This window comes from Branchiostoma belcheri, unplaced genomic scaffold (assembly GCF_001625305.1).
Source record: "Branchiostoma belcheri isolate BF01 breed outbred unplaced genomic scaffold, Haploidv18h27 scaffold9, whole genome shotgun sequence".
Taxonomy (NCBI): domain Eukaryota; kingdom Metazoa; phylum Chordata; class Leptocardii; order Amphioxiformes; family Branchiostomatidae; genus Branchiostoma; species Branchiostoma belcheri.
Genome location: NW_017804575.1, coordinates 1,049,041 through 1,070,845, shown reverse-complemented (window position 1 = coordinate 1,070,845; position 21,805 = coordinate 1,049,041). Strand labels below are relative to the sequence as shown.

The 21,805-nt window shown below is 39.8% G+C and overlaps 1 protein-coding gene across 1 annotated transcript in view; it reads left to right on the top strand.

The window, feature by feature from the left end:
- Nucleotides 1-783: 783 nt before the first annotated feature.
- The window catches only part of LOC109487887 (rho GTPase-activating protein 6-like), a 26,704-nt gene continuing 5,682 nt past the window's right edge, over nt 784-21,805 (top strand). Inside the window, exons 1-6 of the mRNA XM_019791993.1 lie at nt 784-936; nt 11,141-11,260; nt 11,656-11,921; nt 12,384-12,576; nt 16,040-16,095; nt 17,882-18,032. Of these exons, the coding sequence (XP_019647552.1) occupies nt 801-936; nt 11,141-11,260; nt 11,656-11,921; nt 12,384-12,576; nt 16,040-16,095; nt 17,882-18,032 (922 nt within the window). The 5' untranslated portion in view covers nt 784-800. The remainder of the gene's footprint in view (nt 937-11,140; nt 11,261-11,655; nt 11,922-12,383; nt 12,577-16,039; nt 16,096-17,881; nt 18,033-21,805) is intronic.

Sequence of the window (21,805 nt, the reverse complement as noted above, 5' to 3'; positions counted from 1 at the left end):
AGTCATTGTTAGAACATTGAAATTTTTTTTCTGTCAATGTTACTAGGTAAGTTCAGTTCACAGTTATGAGGGGCATTCAGTACTGTAACTGATACATGTAGTGATACATGCGGAGAATGTTCCCTCCCAACATAGCACAACTAACCTAGGCAACGCATCAGGGTTAATGGGGCACCTTGTTGTCAGCTGACAGAGACAATACAAACAAACAGAAATGATATTGGCTGGCAGCACAGGTTTTGTGGCGCCAAGTGTGTTGTCCAGTCATTAATCAATTTCCTATTAGCCCACTTTTTATTTATTACAGGGTGTTTAACCTGCCAAATGTTATCGGTCATTAAAGTGATATTATGTAAGATTTTCACTATTTGAAACACCATTGTTTTAGACTTTTTCTTGCGCTATAAGGGTTCATAATGACATTTGGGGAGTAAAAGATTAATTTTGTTGAGGCGCAAAAGTCTGTTGGAAACTGCCGAAGATGCTGGAATGAAAACCGCTGTTTGTTAACAATCTTTTTTGGAGCCTCCTAAAAATATAGCGGGCCTGGTGCAACTTATTCTTGCGCTGTGCTGAGTTGCTGGAAGTAGCAACGTTGATATGTTGAAAGTTACTGATATTGACAATCTAGATGAGAAAATTTCAATTCCTTATATATTTACAGTTTTGGCGCAAAAATCTCACATACAATGTACATGTAATATCACTTTACTTGTACACAGTTGTTATTTTGTACAGTTATGAAAAAAGCTGAAATTGTGTTGTTTTTCGCACTTTAGGGAAACTGCAGATGGAACAGTATGAGCGGTCGCTGCGTGCAGGTGGCCACCACGAGCATGTCGGACCTGTGCGAGGAGGAACGGCGAGCTCTGCGGGACGTGAGCCTGGCGCGACTACACGGGCTGGACCTGGACTGCCAGATAACGCTGCCAAAGGGTAAGTGAAAGTGATCTCGAACCAGTGTAGCTCATTGAAGAGCTAATCTTCCACTGGTCGTGACAGAGAAGACAGACGCTATGTACGTACAGTATTTACAGGTTCATTGTACCGGGAAAATTCCCCTAGCTGTTTTCGACAAGTGCAATGAACAGTGGACCACGGCTTAACGTCCCGTCCTAAGGACTGCGACCCTAAACAGTATAGCGTGCATGTCGGGTGAGCGAACTCCCAACCTCTTAGTCCAGAGGCAGGATCGCTAACCACTGGACTACGCACGGTAACTCAGACTTTTCTGCATCAAACTGTAGAGAACATGAGAGAGTAATTTCAACACGTTGGTAGAACACAGAATATTGGGATTTTCTTGTACACAACCAGGTGTTCCTTGCTGACATTTCGATGTCAATCAGATGCCTTCCTCAGAGCTTCTGACTGGATAACTGCTTCTCGCCGCTCTATGTAGCCGATGTAGGTGGCGCTTTTGCAGCAAGAACACAATTTCAAAGTTTGTATCCTCCCTCATCCTCGTCTCAAAACATAAGCAAGGTAGGAAGAATACCTGGTTGTGTATAATACGAAAATCCCAATATCCTGTAGACAACATGGTCTCACACATGGAGACCTCACTCTTGAAACCAAACACTGGTGTGAGGCCATAAACAAGTTTCTCAGACTGTTTTCATACTGTAGTTTGTTTCCAGTGTTAGAGCTCCATAAGGATATACATGTAACATCTGTGTCCATAATATCACCAGGGTCTATAATATCGCCACCTTGAGAAATAATGTGCTTAAATATATTTTTACTGCAACATACTTCTGGTATGCACTCCTTCACACATCAAATGTACATACCTAGGGTATGTTGCAGTAAAAATATCTTTAAGCACACTATTTCTCAAGGTGGCGATATTATGGACCCTGGTGATATTATGGACACAGATGTTACATAAAAAAACAATGATGCGAAATGAGGACAGGCCTTTGTCACTCTAACTTGCTAGTCAGCCTCTTCAATGACCTACCAGTCACTTCTGGTTCTTCTGATGCTCCTGGAAACAGCCCCAAAGCCCAAGAATTAGGACAAACCTGGGCTATGTAAGCAGTCTCCCTATCAGAATGGACATAAAACAGCTCAGTTTCTGCTGACCATATGACTGTCAACATCCATTCAGTGCTTTCCTGTGTCCTGTCATATTTAAAACCAATAATTGCATGGTAATTCTGTTTAACTAAAATTTGTATGCAGTGAAGTGTTATCCAGTAAATCTGTGTTTGAGCTCATGAAAAGCTATGTGTAAAATTATATATGGTGCTGAGCTGTTTAGACAAGAACTCCTACAAGTGCATAGAAACGTCAAAGGGTCACATGTACATCCTGAGTTATCAGCAGAAGTGTCATAAAGATTGAACTGATAACTTGAAAATGATTTGTTGTTCAATTGGTAATGGTTAAATGACTTCCAAAGATGTAGCTTGAAATATAGCTTGGATATTTCCAGCGATTCAAAAGATTGATTTCCAGTCATTTCTCTTGGCATAGAAGTAAGATACATTAACGGATATTATCAGAATTTTAAGTGATACATGTATGGGCTGTCTTGTTAGGTAAGGATGCAAATCAGATGCAGCTGTATGTTTTTGGTCAATGTAAGGTGACTCTTAAAGCTATTATTCTATGATTCAATTTGCCTTGTAATGTTTTAATTTTCTTCTGGCTAGAAGTCATGATTTTTTTGTTCAATGATATGTCCGAATCTTTCAGCCAGAACTTGCTGCTATTTGTGTTTAGTCACAATATCCTAACATGTCCTGCCGGTCGGTGAACTCAGACCATGAAATATTTGACCTTCGTTATGATAAGGTTCATTAACTTTGGGTGGTGCTCTAATCATCATATCTGTTCCAACTTGCCAGGGGGTGTTCCTCATTAGTGTGGCATAAGGATTGAGTAATTGTCTGCTTGCAAAGCTGATTTATGTGACAAAGGCGCTTTGCACTAAGATAAGCCAGAAGTAGGGAACATGTGCAAGACACAAGCTGGACTTGTCCCAATGATTTATTCTTGTCCCAAATTTAGTTTTCTTAATCAGCCCCAGAGTTTCTCATTTGTTCTGGGTCACTTAGATTTCTGTCTGGAGTTTTTCTGTCCCTTTGTTGTAGCTGTTCTGGATAATATCTATCCTTTCAGACCATGAGTGTCCTTTTAAATCACTTCATTTCCTATCATGATACCTTCAATATTCTCTAGCCAATCAGCAGCAAGGAAACAGTTTGACTAGGCTTGACATTAACACTAGATGGATGGCCATGATTGGTCAAAAGTAGCTGACAAGAATTGATGTTCTAAAACATTTTTCTAGCTTCCTTGCATCACAGTGTGCTGCAGAAGAATTACAAGAAGGCTTATTTCAACAAAATTTGTAGGAGGTTTGTTCAAGTGTCTCATTCTGAACTCACAACCTCTCCATATTTTGTCTACACCACGAGATCTGTGCACTTATACTGCTTACTTGTATACATCCATGAAATGCATGACAAGAGTACATGCTTCATGAAAAATCCACTTGAAGTTAATATGTTGGTGGAGATTCATGAAAGGGGGCCCGCATGCCCTTTTCCATAGAACGTAATTCAACATACATGTAGAGCGTAACTGGTGCATTTTGCATAGAGCGTAATTCGCCGTTTTGATTCTATGTAAATGCTTTGTAGCTGGCCGGAATTTATCGTAAAATGTAATGGGGATCCGGAGGATTCTTGAATTCAGCAGGCTCTCAAAATTTAGCATAGAGCGTTGTATGTCGGGACCCCCCTCCCCCATGCAGGCCCTCAATGAACAGAGGGTAACTGTCCAGTCATAAACAGCTTATCGGGTAATCTCCCAGGTATGCTCTAACAACAGCATTCCTGGTCATGTGATCTGGTCCACCTGAGTAGATTTTGTGACTGTGAAATGTAAAAAGCAGCTTTGTTGGACATACTAAACCAGGAAGGAGTTCTCTGGGTGTGAAGACAAGGATTTTGTCTTATCCGGGATTATCTTCCGAATCCCTGTACACACAACATTTTCTCAGCTTTTGCTAAGTGTTTTGCTGCTTTGATCTTCAAGTTTGGGATCTATGTATGTATACCAGCCCGTAGCCAGGGGGGGTTCGGAAGAACCCCCCACAAGGCTCAAAGGTCCACTTTTTGGTCCACTTTTTATGTAAAGGTGACCACTTTTTGGTCCACTTTTTATGTAAAGGTCCAAGATTTTTCTTGAAAAGATGGACTGGAATCATAGAAAAACTGCTCCCTTTGTCATTGAATAAAAATTTATCATTTTTGAAGGTTCATTTTTGAAGGTTCATTTTTCAAAATTTTCCGGGGCTCCCCTAGGAACCTCGCGCCTACGGCACTCGAGGTCCCCTCAAGCAGTTGGAAGAACCCCCCCCATTCAAAATTCTGGCTACGAGCATGGTATACACAAAGTTGATTGATCCTTCTTAGTGTACCAAATTTTAGGGAGAGTAAATTGCATCCAAGCAGCACTCCTTAATTAAACACTTAACTTTCCTGTTGTATGCCCTTCAGAAGGCACATGGTGATACCTGCAGTAATATGACCCTTTCTGTAAAACACTTGACACCTTGATGGACCTTGGCTTCAAGTTGTTTCTAAGAGGCTGCCCCATATTCTTCACGGCTTAGTCACAGTTAAGTTTAAATGTGTTGATCAAGGAAGGGGTGAGAATATTGGGCAAAATTTTTTCTTGTATTCTCCTCTGTTTCTGTAAGTAGAAATGATTAATTCATTGTATGGCCCTCTCATACTTGGATTATGATACAAGATTTAAGTATGATTTAAGACAAATCAGAAAATACAAAATGCAATAAAGACAGGTGTTTTGTCTGTAAAATTTGTTGAGCGTTCTGTCAAATTATTGGTCGTTCAGTGGTCAGAATATTCACAACCTCACACAGCCAATGCATGGTACTGGTTACTGTTAAGGCTACACCAATTTAATTTTTTGGTTCTCGGATTTTTTCAGAAAAAAATATGAAGCGACAGGGCGAAAAAATAAAAACAGGTCTAGGCATCCTATTATAGCCCAAAATGCTTTTATAGGAACCATGAAGTCAACACAAAAAGCTGGGTTAAAATTTAAACAATGAATTTTGAACTTTCAATCAAACCACTGCATTGATAGATTGAAAACTAGAAAGAAAAGGGCTTTCCTCAACTGTTGGTGGCAAATAATGAGCATTTTTAGTTGATTCAGAACCAGAATCTTGTTTTTTTTTTGCAAATCAGAAAAAAATGAAGAGGCGAATCCGAGAACCAACAAATTAAATTTGGTGTGGCCTAAGCAATAATTTGATTGTCACTTTGGTGGCCAATTAGTCAAACTCAGCAGCTCATTAAAGTACGTCATCATTTCTTGACCAAACTCTCTATTTTGGTGCATATAGCCCTGCAAGTCACGAAATTCCAACATTACACTTTATTCTCTTAGTTTTTGCATCGTGCTTTCAAGTTTGCGACTGTTGTTAACTGGGGCAATAGGGTCTTGGGAATGGTACAATGGAACAGTTCACACAGTTAACCTGCCAAACGCCAAACCTGTCCAAGGTGTTTACCTCGGGGCGTTTAAGTGAAAGTGATCTGATGGAGTTTCACCTGGAGGAATGCACCTTAAGTCCACAGGTAAACAATGCCTGTTTGTAGGCAAACAAACTGAACTGTTGACAGAGTCACAGAGAAGCTAGTGTTAATGTACATGTGCAGGTAGGTATGGGATCGTACACACTGCCCTTAGGCACATGTCGTGTTCCTGATCTAACGATAAGAGGGAAAGAAGGAGAGAATGTCAGGTGAGATGAATGTACTCCTTCACAGGCTTGCCTGCTCTTGGTAACCTCCACTCAGATGGCTTATTTAGGTCACAGCGAGTAAATTTTATGGATGACATCCTCCGCAGACTCCAAATCTAATGCGAACGGACGAAAAAAAAGATGGGCCGAAAAAAAACAAAGTTCGTACATTTTAAACAATTGACTCAATCATTGTACAAATGGTTTTGATTCAGTGGGAACATCACATATACACAGCCAGCATCACATATCACTGCATCAAAGTAAGAAACAAAACATTATATCAGAGCCTTTTCTTGTCTCCTCTCTTCATAGTTATAATCTGCCATCCACCTTTGCCCATTTTTGGCACGTTGACCACTGTCAGAAAGCAACAAAATTTCTTGTTTTTTTCCCCAAAATCGTGAAAATTAATGCACGCGCTGATGTCATCCATAAAAATTATTTGCTGTGGCCTTACATACTTGGGTTACAGATGAACAGATGAGATAGTCTTGCTTGAAACTTTGAGAATTTCACTACATCTTCAAGAAAAATTGATGTTTCAATAAAACATCCACATATCTATATGTACATAAGAGTTATGACATTCTTCCCACATCCTTGATATTTTACGCAAACTATGCATCCAGTCCAAGCATGCAGTAAAGGTTGCGGTTCATTTTGGGACATTGACTCTTAGCTACCTGGCAGAGGAATTCAAAGCCAACACTGGAACGTAACCAATGTCAACGTGATTTAGAACTCTTAGAATGCCAAATCAAGGTAACTCAAGGCTACTTTAAACTTTATTCGTCATGCATTGGACCCTTGACCATATGTTACCCTCCAAAGTTAACTTTTGACCTTGCCTTAGGGAGCCCTGACCTTTAAAAGTCAAATCTTGTTAACCACATTTGCACTGGTCAGACCCCTGTGTTCCAGAATCATGGTGTAGGCAGATTCCTAAGTGACCACTTGACACACAAAATCAAAATAACTTCCATGACCTCCAGGACATAAAATTCCCCTTTAGGAAAGACGCTGAAGTACAGAATGTTGGTGCCTGGCTGAGATGTTGGCTCAAGCGTGGAAGCACTGTCCCCATAACCGTGAACACGTGTGCAGGGCTCGAAATTCGTTTTTGGGAATAGGTGCACTGGTGCACTCAACCTAAAAATTTAGGTGCACCATATAAAACAAAACCAGATCTTATTGCTCCTCTTCTGAGCTTGAATCTGAAATGGGAGCTAACTTCAAAATCTTAAATGAGTACTACAACAAAGATGTTCTGACACTTACATGTAGATGCCAAGAATACCCAGTATTACTGTATACATTTAATATGTACAAAAATACGTACAAAAATATTTGGGTGCACCAATGCACCCACAGAAAAAAATTGGGTGCACAGCTCCAATTTTGGGTGCACTAAGCCTAAAGGTGCACATGCACCCAGTATTTCGAGCCCTGCGTGTGACTTAAGGATAAAATAGCACCCTTCCCTAATACAAGGACAGGTCAAAGCTATCTTTAGTCCTGAGACATGTTGTTTAGGACCATGTAATGACTTGGCAGTGAGGTAGAAAAGTGTTGTATGAAATGGGGGTCAATGACTTTCAAGTTGAAGGAACAAGGGTGCATCTTGCATAGTCTCCACCAGACTCCTTTTGCAGGCTGATAAATTGTAGAAATTGGCACTAAAAAGGGAATATCATGGGCAGAGGAGATGGCCGCCATAGAATCTCCATGCAGGCAAGTTTGAGATTTTATGGTGGCCATCTCCTCTGCCCATGATATAATTTCTATCAGCCTGCAAAAGGAGTCTGGTGGAGACTACATCTTGGAGTCCATCAGGAAAAAAGCAGTCCTTGTCAATGTGTCTAAAGAAAATATCATCTCCCATGGCCAGACTTGACAGCCACATTATATATATATAACTCATGGCCAATTACACTTATATGACTCTGGAAATACATGTTTGTTGTACCTGGTTCATTGAATTAAAGAATTAAGCTGACATAAATATATGGTTTTTAAATATTGATCATCAAAAAAATAATTTGCTTCATGACATTTGTGTACATTTGTTTTTAATAATTCAGTTCTTTTAAGAGCGACGAACCAATAAAGACATCTTGTATCTTGACATCACTAGCTTTTAGATAAGAATTAGAGCAGTCCATCAACACACGTGTACAAATGTACAGTGTACATGTACATGTAGTTCCAGCAGGTGGTTCCCATCCCCAGTACAGAGGGTAAACTAAACCCGCAATAATAAATGGAATGTGGGGCTAATCAAACCTTGAGCCGCAGATCAAGCGAGGAGGGAACATTGTTTGGGGAGCTTTACCTTTGGTGTGTACCTCAGTGGTGGTGTATTTGGGCTACTAAAGAGCTGATATATCCTGCGATCAGAGCTCAGTATGAGGGATCCAGTACGAGCTTTTAAAAATCAGAGAATTGTAGCAAAATTCAATAAAGATATCAAAATTGATAGATTGGCGAGTGTAAAAAGTTGAGTAGAAGAAGAAAGTATACATGTAGATACATGCTTAAAAAGGAACTCCTAGTTAATATCCAACTAGATCTGAGTCCTTCTTTGTCGTGGAAGTCAGCGCGGTGGATACCGTGTAATGTCGGATTTCTTTGCGGTGGATGCCAGGATCAGTTGCCATGGCAACCAAGCCTTCAGTGATGTTGACCTTGACCTCCGTGGCAAGGATACCTGGAAGTTTTTCTCCCAATCGGATCACGGAGATCAAAAATTTGAAGCTCTTACGCCAAAGTAGTCGTCATCTGGAAATCCATGGCTGCTATAGAACTCATATGATTCTGAGAATGAAGGTATTTAACTTGGTATAAGATAAGAGTTCAGGAGGCAAGTTACTTGAGAAGAAAGTAACATTTTGGGTGGTGTTCAGTTACATCACTTACATCTTCCAGTAGGAAGAATTTCCTGCATGGATTGATCTTAGAAGAATCAAAAACACCTGTGAGGGCTTGAAGAAGGATTTGCCATACGAAAAATCACTCTTCTCATAAAAATCATTAAATTTTGTTTAGAGCTTTTTATGAGAACTGGTATGTCAACTTTGTTCACAACATCTAAATTCAAGGGTAATGGCAAGTTAGCATGACTGTTAAGAAAATGCCGTTGTGTCACAATATCTGAAGGAAACGAACGCAATGACAAAGCAAGCATCTGTCTCCCATTCAGCGGTAATGTTTATCGTAGTTGGCCATTTAGTTTGACGCAATCTCCCGTCATGCGGAACAGCCTTAGAATTGAATGCCATTAGTGTACAGGCATGGGGTTCTATGCACCATTGGAATTGAATTGATGGAAATATTTCCACATTTCGCACCTGGCATTCATTGTTACATAACCTTTATGTAAGGCTTGCAGCAAGGCCGGAAGCTGCTAGCAGTGAACATGATTAGGGATATATATTTATCCATTGCGCAGTGCTCAGTAGAATGTAATTTTAAAGTACAATGTATTAAACAGTTTCAACAGTTTATTCATGAAAATCAGCCTTGCAGCCAGTACAAAAGCAAGCTGAATAACACTGATTTTTTACAGTTATCTAGCCCATACAAATACAAATTAACTTTGCGATATATATACAGCCACACAAACAAACAAAAACATTACAAAAAGCCACACATGCATGGGCACTAAAGTAAAGACCAGAGAGTCCTGAGAGTCTTACTGCAAAGACTCGTTGTACAGGCGTATTGCCCTGTGTAAGGAAGAGTTTTTCAGTCCTTTCGTACAGGCTGCTGGTACAACAACCGCTGCCCACAACGATTGTCGTGCAATCGTATAGACATATACCATCGTCAGCCTAAAGTCGGCCTTAATCTGAGTGCCCTTCCGTGGACCTCCATTCCACTGTGTTTCCATGGAGGTTAACTGTATGCTTTGGCCACTTACCCAACTGTATGTAACATTCGAAAGGTTAAAAGAGCCCTGCAAATATGTGTAGTGTCACTTGCTATGGCAACTGACATTGGTTGGCCTTGTGGTATATTGACCTTTGTGGTGGAACACACTCTTGAAGTTGAAGAAGATTTGCACAGTCTTACGTAAATGTTAAGCCAGACTCTTGTTTGCAAATAATACTTAATCCAAGTCGATTGCTTTATTTTCTGAGAAGTCCTCTCCTTCCCTATTATCCATCTTGGTCTCCGGGTTCTAGCTAGGATTTAATTTTAGCGTAGTGGCACTGGCCGCATGTCGAGGGAGCGAAGCGACCAGTGTGGAGCTTCTAAAAATTTGAGCTAAAAAAGAGGCCAGTTGAGTTTGAGGGATACCCAAAGGGAAAAAAAATGTTATTTCTAAGTTATGTACAATGTACAGTATCCTTGATTGGTAATTTTTCACATTTGATCTAGCATTCTTGAACAAAAAAATGCAGTCACAATGCGTAGGGGGTCAAAATTTTAGCGTAGGGGGCCCCTACGCTACTTCGCGCTAGCTAGAACCATGGGTCTGTTCCTAAGAAACTTGTCATTCCTCTGCCAAAGATAACCTGGCCTTAGCCATAAAGTAAAACAGATGATACCATAGATGGTTGTTCTTCAGAGAAATCTGTCCTGACACAAAAACCATGGCTGACTTGAGCTAACTTTCACTTAATTGTAGACAGGAATCAATAAGACTCCAGGGGCACATAGCTGGGCATAGGAACAAAACTTCTGGATGAAAGAATTTCCGATAATTTTGGGGTGCAAATCTTGGGTTGGAATGGGCACCAGATGTTTTGGGATCTTGCACTGCCATTGCTGCAAGACAGATGTTTTTTTTTTACCAGAGAAGAGAGGATATGTATGGATAGAAAAATGAAAATATAGAATGTAACAGTTATATATAGGGAAAGATGAAAATTTGAACAATGAAGGTACTTTGTACTTCTTAAAATGTGACCTAAGGACACACCGATATTTTAATTTCTTGGTTAACGGATTCGCCCGCTTCATTTTTATCTGATTTGCAAAAAAAAAAAAATTCAGAATCAACTGCAAAATGCTCATATTTTGCCCTGAACAGTTGAAAACAGTCCTTTTCTTCCTAGTTGTTACAGATATTCCATCTTTCAATGCAGTGGTATCATTAAAAGTTCAAAATTCATTGTTTAGATTTTGAACCAGCTTGGCGTGTTGACGTCATGGCTTCTATCATAACATTTTGGGCCATAATAGGATGCCTAGGCCTGTTTTTATTTTTTATTTTTTTTCGCTCGCCTGCTCCATTATTTTGCTAGAAAAATCCGTTAACCAAGAAATTAAATTGGTGTGGCCTAAGTCATATTTTCTTCTTGAGATGATAACATTTTTATTATTATTGGTCTTTTGCAGAAGAGACTGAGGGAAAGAGAAAAAGATGGCACAGTTTGTCTTTGAAGAAGCGGCATCAGAGTGGGGGCAATGGGACACACGCTGGTTTACTGCTGAAGGAAAGAGGGAAAGAAAACAAAGGTATACATTTGTACCTCTAGTAACATCCTGTTATTATTATTGCCATACATCATAACAGAAAAGTATATGAGTTTGTGTATTTTTTTTCTTTCTTCAGCACAATGATATTGTAACTATACTCTCTAGCAGACCAGCAATCACATTATGGTACCAGTACATCTTACGTGTAATCATTGTTGTTTATTTGGGAATCAAGATATAGATATATACAATCACCTTATGGTACAAGTACACCCTTAGTCATTGTTGTTTATTCGAGAATCAAAATATAGATATATACAATGGTAAGTATAATCTTTGAGCCTAGACATTTAAGCCATTGCAAGTCCAGTCCCCCACTAATGTCTAAGGTGGATAATCTCATTTGTCCTTATTTTCTTTCCCATATCTTGAAGATTCGGGAGCACAGGGTCAAGTGTTTGGCATACCTCTGTCCAAGGTCATTGCCAACGAGGAGACAAGACGACAGAAGAAGACCTTTCTCCTGTGCGAGTGGACGGGAGAACGTGGCAGGAAGAACGACACGGCGAGATCCCCCCAGCCCCTGGTGAGATCTTCCAGTAGCTCTTCCATCAGCTCTACCTCAGAAGTCTTCAACCAAAGCAGTACAACAGCGCCCCCTGTGAGTCCTGATGTCGCCCGGTATCGCAGGAAAAGAAGAGTGAGTAGAGAACCATAGAACCTTGTTCAAGCAAACTAAATTGACAATTGATTGTGGGTTTGTATTTCATATTCTTACACATTATTCTGTTTCACATGTATCACAGTATAACTGATGGCATCTATGTTTAAAGGTAAAACTTTTGTTCCAACACAAAAAGTGATGTTTTCACCTAAAGCTCACCTAGGCCTAGAGCTTTCGACCAGTCACTCTGGTCTTCCTCAGTAGACTGACCCAGTCAGACTTGTTATGTGGCTTCTCTCAAGTGAGATGTCAACACCTTTTGTGTAAGGTTTACCTTTAAACATGTAACTACCAACACAGATGAGTTGGTATATATATATATATATATATATTGTAGATCTTGAATTGTATATTTGTTATTTGAATTATTTTATAAAGACCGTTTGTTCAAATCATCTTCAATCTGTGTAAACATTTTCTCCCTTCTTCTCCACGCAGGACGCGATCTCGGTAGACTCGCTAACGGACCTGTCGGATCGTTACGGACACTCGCCGCTGTTAGACGCTCTCGCGCTGTCCTCCACGGCCACACCGCGCCGGAACGCCGTGTTCAGAGTGAAGGCACAGCTTCCCCGCGCGCCACAAGTACCTCAGTTTGTGCACTGCTGTTTCCACCACCTCCAGAAATATGGTGAGTTTGTTCACAAATCTCAAAGAAGTTGTAGTTGAAAGGTAAAAGGCCACCTTGACTTAATTTTATGGATGACATCCGCCGAAGACCCCCAAACTAGTGGACGTGTCAAATAGAAAAAATTCTAGCTAAAAAATTTGTGGTACATGCACGACAAGCCAGCACATGCTGGCCTTTTGCGACATATATGAGAGTTATCACTGTACTGAGTTCTTGAGTTCCATGGAGCTTCGGTAGCCTGGGTGCCGTCCTCCATAGTTACATGTACTACCGGCTGCCTAATGTCGCTTGCTGCCATGGACTACAGGGGGTTTCACCTAGGCCAGAGCCTAGTCGGAGGTGATTTTTTTTAGAACAGGCGAAATTCAATGTGCGCATGGATGTCATTCATAAAATTAAATCAGAGTGGCCTAAAATAAAGCAAACACTTGATGAGGCATTGCCATTATTAATGCTGGGCTCAGAATTCCCACAGAAAAGAGGGATTTTGAGCCCTGCAAAATGTACAATACCGTTCTTTCTCACATCAGTTTAACAATGAATTAAGAATGTGTTGCTTCTAAGAATGGCTTCTATAAACCTCAATGTTTAAACCCATAGCCTCTTAAAACAGGTGGCTCATGCCAAGGCACTTGTGCTGCCAACTCTCTAGCTTCAACTAGACCAATAAATCAGTCTAGTACGTCACTATATCGGTCAACTTCAACTTCTCAGAAAGTCATTTCCAAACAATTCAAATTTTTTTCGACCAGTGGAACAAAACTCATGTTAAAAAAGTAATTTCAATCATTTCATGATCATTTTGTTAATGCCTAGAAAAGCTAAGACTATTCCACTTCATAGTTTTAAGAGAGGGTAGTCAGAAATGTCTCTTTCAATTTCATCTGGTTGTATCTTGTGGATGTTAAGAAAAAAAAACGTACTTTGAAATAGTTTTTATAAGCTTTTTAGTAATTGTTATAAGGCCACACCAATTTCTTGGTCAATGGATAAAGAAAATAAAAACAGGCCTAGGCATCCTATTATGGCCCAAAATGGTACGATAGGAGCCATGAAGTCAACACACCAGACTGGTTCAAAATTTAAACAATGAATTTTGAACTTTTAATGATACCACTGCATTGAAAGATGGAATAACTGTAACAACTAGGAAGAAAAGGACTATTTTTAACTGTTCAGGGTAAAATATGAGCATTTTGCAGTTGATTCTGAATTTTTATTTTTATTTAAAAATCAGAAAAAAATGAAGCGGGCGAATCCGTTAACCAAGAAATTAAATTGGTGTGGCCTAAATACTTGGAAATAGCTTTTTATAAGCTTTTTTGTAATTGTTGTAATGAATAGTATAAGTGGCCTTGAACCAAGGGTGTGTGCCACATGGATTGTACTTGTCAGTGTTCAGCCTGCAGTCCTGTCTACATACAGGCAGACTGCAACAACAGAACCAGTTAGTCAAGCAGAAAGGTGTTAATTGTCAGCTTTGAGAAGTTGGTGCTGTTGTTCCTTGTTATTTCACCCAGACGTATACTGGTCAGTGTGATGTTACGGGGCAGCCGCTGGCAGTACAGCTGAACGGGCAGTAGTCCTTTATGTGGGCATTGTGGAATTTTTCTTGACGTGTATGAGAAACTGATATTTCTATAAATTTCAGCTCCATGAAAAAATTTATAGATTTTATCAACAGTGTACCAGACACTGGATATCTAGAATCATTTGTGTCCTACTTGTAGCATATGATCTAGAGCTTGATTTACAAATAGAATACAACACGGGGTATTCCGTATCGCCTGAGGTATCGTCCCAACCGTGGGTCGGATCGCGGGAGGGCCAGGACTGTTGTATTTTATTTATATCATACCCACCCAAGAAAACGCGCCTTTCAATGCAATATGAGCCAAAAGTTGGTGCCCCTAAACCCTCAAATGCAACAACATCAGTTCCAACGTCCTGATTCTGTATTCGAATTTTCGAAAGGGGCACACGCGGTTAGGGCGAAACGCGTTCAAATTGTTTTATGGAAGCCATGGAAGCGTTAGATAACGGGTTCCGGACCGGGCCGTACCGTGGACACACAATGATTTTGAAGTTCAAAATACACAATGTAATATTGGCAACAAATGATATCTACATGTATCTTACTCTTTTGGAGAGTATCAATAAATCTGAAGTTGAATGACATTTTGGATGTCTAATTTCTAAGAAACAGGCACCTGGGAATGATGTTGCCAACATCTAAGAATATGTCATCAACCTTCAATAGCTATGTTTGTTTAACGTTTAGAAATTGATGTGTGACAGCCTAAGAAAACATTAGAGATACAGTTCTATTTGAACACGCAAATGGGCCAAGGTTCTTTCAATCTTAGGAAAACAGTCACAGAGAAAGGTCCATATTGAAGGAACTTGATACATTAAAAACAACTGTTTTAGAGGACATTTCAAGGATGCTGTTATCTGTAACAGTAGCCAGGTAACCCCTTTTCATTAAAAGCCTCTGACACTGCATTCTCAGATGGTTTATACCTGGAGGATCAAGAAAATCTTAATAAGAAAGGTTCTTCCCAGTGTTGCAAGATGTGTATCACATACCTCCAGTATAGTATAGTATCTGCAACGTGGTCGGCTTTCTCTTAAAAGCATTTTTGGCAAATATTTTTCATTGCGGATCTGTTGTTACATCATCAACAGTTGGGGGAATTCCTTGAACCACCCAAGGAGAAGTAATGTTTGGGATAAGTAAGGGTTAACCTGTGTAACCTGGTTAATGTAAGGTGAAACAGGAGGTCCTATCATGGTGGGAGGGGAGCAGGCAGAGTGGGCAGGTCTAAAATAGTGTATTGTTTGGTGTCCAGTCTTTTTTAGAGGACATAACATCCATGTCCATAATATCACCAGGGTCCACAATATTGCCACCTTGAGAAAAAAGTGTGCTTAAAGATATTTTTACTGCAACATACCCTAGATATGTACATTTGAGGTGTGCAGGAGTGCATACCAAAAGTATGTTGCAGTAAAAGTATCTTAAAGCTTATTATTTCTCAAGGTAGCGATATTATGGACCCTGGTGATGTTATGGACACGGATGTTACATGTACACACCTTTTTCTGAAACTTGTTCTCACAAAACTTGTTGCTCAGCTGTGGATAAAATCTCTTCTAGTATCTTTCATTGGAAGAAGAAGATGGTCCCTTTCCACTCCTTGCAGAGCATAGGGGTGGTGCCCATCTCCATTACTGTAGCTCTTGGGCCACACAGTTTTGCAAGCACTACAGCAGGGGGCTAGCCCGCTGGTATACTCTTTCTCATAGATGCTGAGCGCTAAGCAGTATGTACCATTTTTTAAAGTCTGGGGTTTGAACTCACGACCTCCAGGTGACAAAGCAAGCACTTTTCCAGATTGAGCTATTGCATCATTGGATGATGAGTCTTAAATATCTAACGTTTTGTTATCTCTCCCTACAGGACTACAGGTACTAGGGATCTTCAGAGTGGGAGGATCTAAGAAGAGAATACGACAGGTAAGCTTTCTCCTCCTGAGCATCTTTTTCTAATGCCACACCAATTTAATTTCTTGGCTTACGGATTTTTCTAGGAAAATAATGGAGCGGGCTGGCGAAAAAATAAAAAAAAATAAAACAGGCCTAGGCATCCTATTATGGCCCAAAATGGTACGATAGGAGCCATGAAATCAACACACCAGGCTGGTTCAAAATTTAAACAATGAATTTTGAACTTTTAATGATAGTATTACCACTGCATTGAAAGATGGAATAACTGTAACAACTAGGAAGAAAAGGACTGTTTTCAACTGTTCAGGGCAAAATATGAGCATTTTGCAGTTGATTCTGAATTTTTTTTTTTTTTTTGCAAATCAGAAAAAAATGAACTGGGCAAATCCGTTAACCAAGAAATTAAATGGTGTGGCCTAATGAAGACATTCTAATGAAATGGGCAAATATTTTAGAGAGCATTGAATCCAACTCGATATGTTGTGTGCCTAGAGTTGGTCCAAACCTTTACTGTCAAAGATGGGTTCAACTCATGATCATTAGCATCATTATTTAACACAGGTTTCTCGTAACACAGGTTTCTACTTAAACTCTGCCCAGATCATTAACAACACACTGTGGGACTAAATGCATTGTGCTGATCCCTTATTGTCAAGCCATCCAAAACACCTTGTACATTAGACAAACTACAACCATGCATATCTGTGTTTACACATTCCAGCGTAAGTCTGTACTTAGTTCCCTTTGTGTTCCACACTTCTCCTGTCAAATCACTGGATTTCCGAGCTTAAGAGGGACTTAAGCAGGTTGTGTTGTACTTAGTGAAGTACTTAGGACTTGGCTTTGTCCATAATCTTAGCTCTGGCAGGAATTTTCAACTTTCGTACGTACTAGACTTTTTGGTAAACATGCATGTGAAGTTGTTGTGAAGTAAGAAAGAAGAAAAAGTTAAAATCGTAAAGACAGAACACAGAAGCAGCAAAATTAAGATGATCACAAAAAACAGCGCCGATACAACGAATAAACAAGATAAAAAAGCTCTTATCCTGAAATTTTTGGTTCAAAAATGTAAATAAAATGGCTGGCAGAACAAAAACTAGAAAAGGAATTGAATGGAGAAAGCAGAAAAAAAAAGATGTGTTTATGTCTTGACAGCACACACGGCAAATGAACTCTACAGAGGCCAAACTCCCATGGCCATTTGTTCTCAGTATTTTGCGAAATTTTGCTGTTTTTGAATCCGCATTGTTATTCTGGTGGTGACTAGCACAAGACTTCTGGTTCAAGTATGAAGGTTCAAGTATGCCTTCTTCTAATAATCTAAAGATTCTGTAATACATGTAAGGCCACACCACCTTAATTTTATGGATGACATCCTCTGAAGACCCCCAAACTAGTGCGCGCAGGCAAAAAAAATCCTGCCAAAAAAAAATGTTGCTAAATCGCAGGAATACAAAGCTGGATAATTGTGAATTTGTAGTAGTACATAGTGACTTTTACGACAAGCCGGCACATGCTGGCTTTTGCACCATGCACCATTTATCATGAGTCGGCACTGTGAGCTTCGGTAGCCTGGGTGACATCCTCCATAGTTACTACCGGCTCCCTATTGTCATTTAGCTACTATGGACTATATGGAGTACGAAGGATGGCACCCAGGCCAGAGCCTCGGAGGAGGTGATCTTTTTTTGAGAACAGGTGAAAATCAATGCACGCGCGGATGTCATCCTTAAAAGTAGATCAGTGTGGCGTAAGGATGAATTTTGAATACTGACCCCACTAACCTGTGTTGTAGCTGCGTGAGGAGTTTGACAGTGGGCGGGAGGTACAGCTGACAGAGGACCACAACCCACATGACATCGGAGCCCTTCTCAAGGAGTTCTTCAGAGATCTTCCAGAGCCACTGATGACCAAGGAGCTATACCAGGCCTTCATTGCAACCAGAAGTAAGTGAAAGAAGGACAAAGAAAAAAAAACAAAGAAATTTTGTGATGCACTCTGGTTTTGCCCAGTTTCTGTCAATTGTTGCTAATTATGAATAACAATGACAGCGATTCTGTTACCTTGATAGACAATTGCCATGTCTATACAGTAATAATTTAGTAAAATGTTAAACTTTATTACAGCACACAATTTACAGAGATCACGTTGTGAAATGATTGGTCATTAATTATCCTGATGAAGGCGACAGTGGTCGCTGAAAATTTGATCTCTGTAAATTGTGTGTTGGAATGAAGTTTAACATTTTACTATGATTACTACCAACACAAATGAACTTTCATGATAACAGTAATAATTTATTATGAAAAATTTTAACTATGAAGGTGAGCATGTATTGACAGAGATGGCAAAGGAAGTCTAGGCCTGTGTAGAACCTAGGATGTTATCATTCATGCAGTGTTATAGACTTGTAGTTGTACTTGTCCACACAAGACTCACAGTAGCAAGGTCACACTGTTGCTTGTAAGAGCTTTCATATCAACAACATGCTTCAGATTCCAGCTCCCTGCTAATGGATCTGTACATTAAAACCTGCTGACAGATTCGTCCGTGGATTTCCCAACATCCGGAGTTATGACATAACCCTTTTGCATATTGACATACGTATTGCAGGTGTGAAAATTGTGTGTGTAATAAGAGGTTGGTCTTACGTGTTCGCAGGTAAAACTCACGGTTCCCTTTATTTTATCCACATGTAATTTTGATAGGTCATCTGCAGGCATGCCCGTGATGATGCCCATATTTTTACTATAGCTGTTTTAATGTAGTATTTCAGAAGCACCCTTCATTTAATAGACTTTTGGAACCTAGTTGTTAAGTGCTCACACACTGTTCACATACATCAAGGAGGTTCAAAATATAACTATAATATGCATACATGGACACTATACTGTTCCCAATAATCTGCAAAATATAAAACTTCACAAAGAATTGTCACCTCTTGTAATTTTGTAGTCATGAACAAGATGATAAAAGATTTTCAGATAGCTAGAGCTTCAGTGCTCTTGTCACTCTAACAAGAATTAAAACAAAGCATTTTTGCCCCTAGTCTAAAATAGATACAATTTGCACATACACTTTCTTTCACTCTGGATCTTGAAAGGACTGCATCTTTTTTGACATCCAATTTAGAGATGCAGTTCAATGAGAATACACCTGAAAAGGCCACACCAATTTAATAGTTGCTTCTCGTATCGCCCTGGCCGTTTTTTTCTTATTTGCAAAAAAAAAAAAAATTTTTTTTGTTCTAAATTTAAAAAATGCTCAATGAAAGACGTATTTTGGCCCAAACGGTTCAAGAAAGTCCTTTTCTGCCTAGTTCTTAAAGTTTTTAATGTAACAATGGAATTTTGTTTCATTAAAAGTTCAAAATCTATTGTTTTAATTATAAACCAGCCAAACTTCATGGCTCATATTGTAACATTTCAGACTATCATGGGGTGCCTTGGCCTGTTTTTTTTTCACCCTGTCGCTTCATATTTTTTCTGAAAAAATCAGAGACCTAGTAACAACAAATTAAATTGGTGTGGCCTAATGTGGATTAGAAATCATGTTTGGTTCTAGCTTTTCAGAAGATTCTTGATCAGTTTTAGCTACATGGCACTAGTACTGCAATAATGAAAACCACCAAATGTTTCAAAGGGAAGAAATATGGTAGGTTACTGGCAGGTCATTAGTGAACACTCGAATGTTCCTAAACAGCTGATACTTTGTATAATGTCACACTTCTCTCAATTGTCCCCTGCAGACTGTTTAACAAGGTAAACACACTCAACATTCCTCCTGTTAATTGATCAAAGACTTGTCTGCAGGAGGTGAAGAAATTTATGGTTTCTGTGACACTTGCTTCCGATGTCGGACGTGCTCCGTGCACCTTTTCTAGTGCTGGGCAATATTTTTTTGAAGGTTTCTAGTGCTGGGCAATATTTTTTTGAAGGGGGAGGGAAAGAAGTACATTGTACAATCATGCCCGTAGCCAGGATTTTGAATGGGGGGGTTCTTCCCGCTGCTTGAGGGACCAGCGAGCGCCGAAGGCGCGAGGTTCCTAGGGGGTCCGGGGGTATGCTCCCCCTGAAAATTTGGAAAAATGAACCTTCTAAAATGGCATTTCGTGCATTTTTGAGAGGATTTCCAAGAAAAAATCAGAGATAAATTTTTATTCAATGACAAAGGGAGCAGTTTTTCTACAATTCCAGTCCATCTTTTCAAGAAAAATCTTGGACCTTTACATAAAAAGTGGACCAAAAAGTGGACCTTTACATAAAAAGTGGACCTTTTAGCCTTTTGGGGGGGGGGGGGTAAAATTTCCGAACCCCCCAAACCATCCTGGCTACGGGCATGACAATGTAGGTGTTGTTAGACCATATAGGCTCATACACAACTCTGCGCCTCAAACTGTTTGTTAATCACCTTACGGTTGAGATCATTTGGACACTCCCTTAATAACTTTATCCAGACAGCCTTAAACCCCATACCCAATAAAGATTTGGTGCCGAATGGTTACCATAGCAGTCTGAGGGTTAATCTCAATTGGGGAAGAAGATATGTCTGCTTGTATACCATCTTAATGATTTATTTCTTTATTAAGAATGGCATTAGGCAGTAAGAAGGCTGAAAAATGTGAATTTATTAATAAAAAATAATGTATTAAAAAATTTCATCCATCTTAAGAGAAAAATGCTATACATAATCTTGGTGACCCTTTGCCTAGTGTCAAATATGGCAAACCTTACATGTAGCTTTGCAAGGATTTTGGAAATAAGATGGTCCTTTAAGCACTTATCCTTTGGGGAAAGTAGTTGTGTTTGCAAAGCAAAATTCCTATTTGTGAGGCCACCCCAATGCTACTCTCCCCAGGTATGTAAGAGTCATGCAACACACATGTAGGAAATGGACATGTACTTGTACAGCTACAAATGTACAGGGCCACTTAGAATTCCTCCATAGTCCTCAGGAGAAAAGGAATATCAAAATGTTTACATTCTTCCAGCATGCCAGTTTTTTCAGAGTGATTACGCAAAAACTCCGGACAAATACGTGGAATCGCATTGTGTGTAGAAGAGAGGTTCACAATGCGTATTGTTATTTTTGACAGACAGTTCCACTGGTACAGTGTATGTCTATTTAAAAGAAATTAACGTTATGTCTTTAAAAATAAAAACTTGTTCGACGTAGTAGTGAGACAGGTAAGTGGTGTAGAAAGTCTTTTGATTTTTTGCGGCTTGGGAAAAAGAAGTTTAGGAAATATTTCACGCGTACTCCTCATAGTAATGACAACAGAATGGAAAAGATGTAACCACCACTTCCTCTGTGCCACTTGAGTGTCCACCTCACATCACGCAATGTCAGGTAATGACGTCATTACCCGAGCCCTCTCCCCCCCACGGCTGTCACCCTCTGTCACCCGCTTTTCTCACACGTCGTTACTCAGCTCTGTGATCACCTTCAGGGTACAAAATTCACGACCGGTCTGACAGAAAAAGTAAACAGCATTCCCTGGAGCACCGCTGACATTTTGTTTCAACACCGTTAAAGCCTTTCCCACAAATCCCTCAGTCCGACGTGCTGAGCTGAAAGCTTTTTACGTGCATCACTGCTTTGTGGGGACAGTTGAACTTCTGAGCTTAAGGCTCCCCTGACAATTGTTAGTTGTACTTGTGCCGCTTTGATTCATTTGGATCCATTATAGTCTGTGCAATTATAGAAAGTAGGAAAGAAT